Source organism: Poecilia reticulata, unplaced genomic scaffold, assembly GCF_000633615.1.
Source record: "Poecilia reticulata strain Guanapo unplaced genomic scaffold, Guppy_female_1.0+MT scaffold_293, whole genome shotgun sequence".
NCBI lineage: Eukaryota > Metazoa > Chordata > Actinopteri > Cyprinodontiformes > Poeciliidae > Poecilia > Poecilia reticulata.
The window spans coordinates 10,544-11,410 of NW_007615070.1; the positions used below are offsets into that span (position 1 = coordinate 10,544).

The 867-nt window shown below is 49.4% G+C and overlaps 1 protein-coding gene across 1 annotated transcript in view; it reads right to left on the reverse strand.

The window, feature by feature from the left end:
- The window catches only part of dcst1 (DC-STAMP domain containing 1), a gene marked incomplete at its 3' end in the record, with an annotated part of 15,788 nt that overhangs the window by 10,507 nt on the left and 4,414 nt on the right, over positions 1 to 867 (reverse strand). The window contains 1 exon segment of the mRNA XM_017303475.1: positions 593 to 770. Within this exon segment, the coding sequence (XP_017158964.1) occupies positions 593 to 770 (178 nt within the window).

The window sequence follows — 867 nt, forward strand, 5'->3', positions numbered from 1 at the left end:
TTGGCTAAGCAATGTAACGTGATCCTCTGATTGGCTAAACAATGTAACGTGATCCTCTGATTGGCTAAGCAATGTAACGTGATCCTCTGATTGGCTAAGCAATGTAACGTGATCCTCTGATTGGCTAAGCAATGTAACGTGATCCTCTGCAGCAAGTGWTGGCAAAGCGGGGCGTCATCAYGACTTTACACAAGTGTGTCTTTACCTCCGCAGCAGAGGCTCCACCAAACCCCAGGGGTTCGACTGAACCAGGTTAAGAACCACTGGGCTAAAAGTCCATTAAAATGCCAACTGTGCATTAAATGATCATAATTTACACAATGATGCGAATCGTGTCAGTCTTATGCAAACCCCGTCAAGCAAAGTGTTGCCACTGTGATTCTCATACTTTATATTTGTTTCTGGTTCTGGTCCAAACAACCAGATCTGGTGATAATATTATCGTTTCTGGTTGTTTCCTCCAGGTGGCGCCAACGTTCCAACGTTTCTTCTGTCCCGCCTTTAAAACCTGATTCAGACAAAGTGTAGCGTTTGCAGAAACCCAGAACCGGGTCCAGAACCGGGCCCAGAACCAGTTGCAGGTCGGCCTCACCGTCACAGCGCCTCCTGGTGTTGGAGGCGAACTGCTCCTGAGTGCTGTTTCCCTGGGCGGCGCCGCCGGGTTTCTGTTTGATCGGATCATATCCGTACTGCTGCAGAACTTCGTCCTGGATGTTCTGGAACTTCCTACTGGTGTCCAGAGAGTCCGACTCAAACTCCACTTTATCTTTCTGAGAGGAAACACAGAGAAGGGTCCGTTACAGAGACCCAGCAGAACCCAGCAGAACCCGACAGAACCCAGCAGAACCCGACAGAACCAGGCAGAAC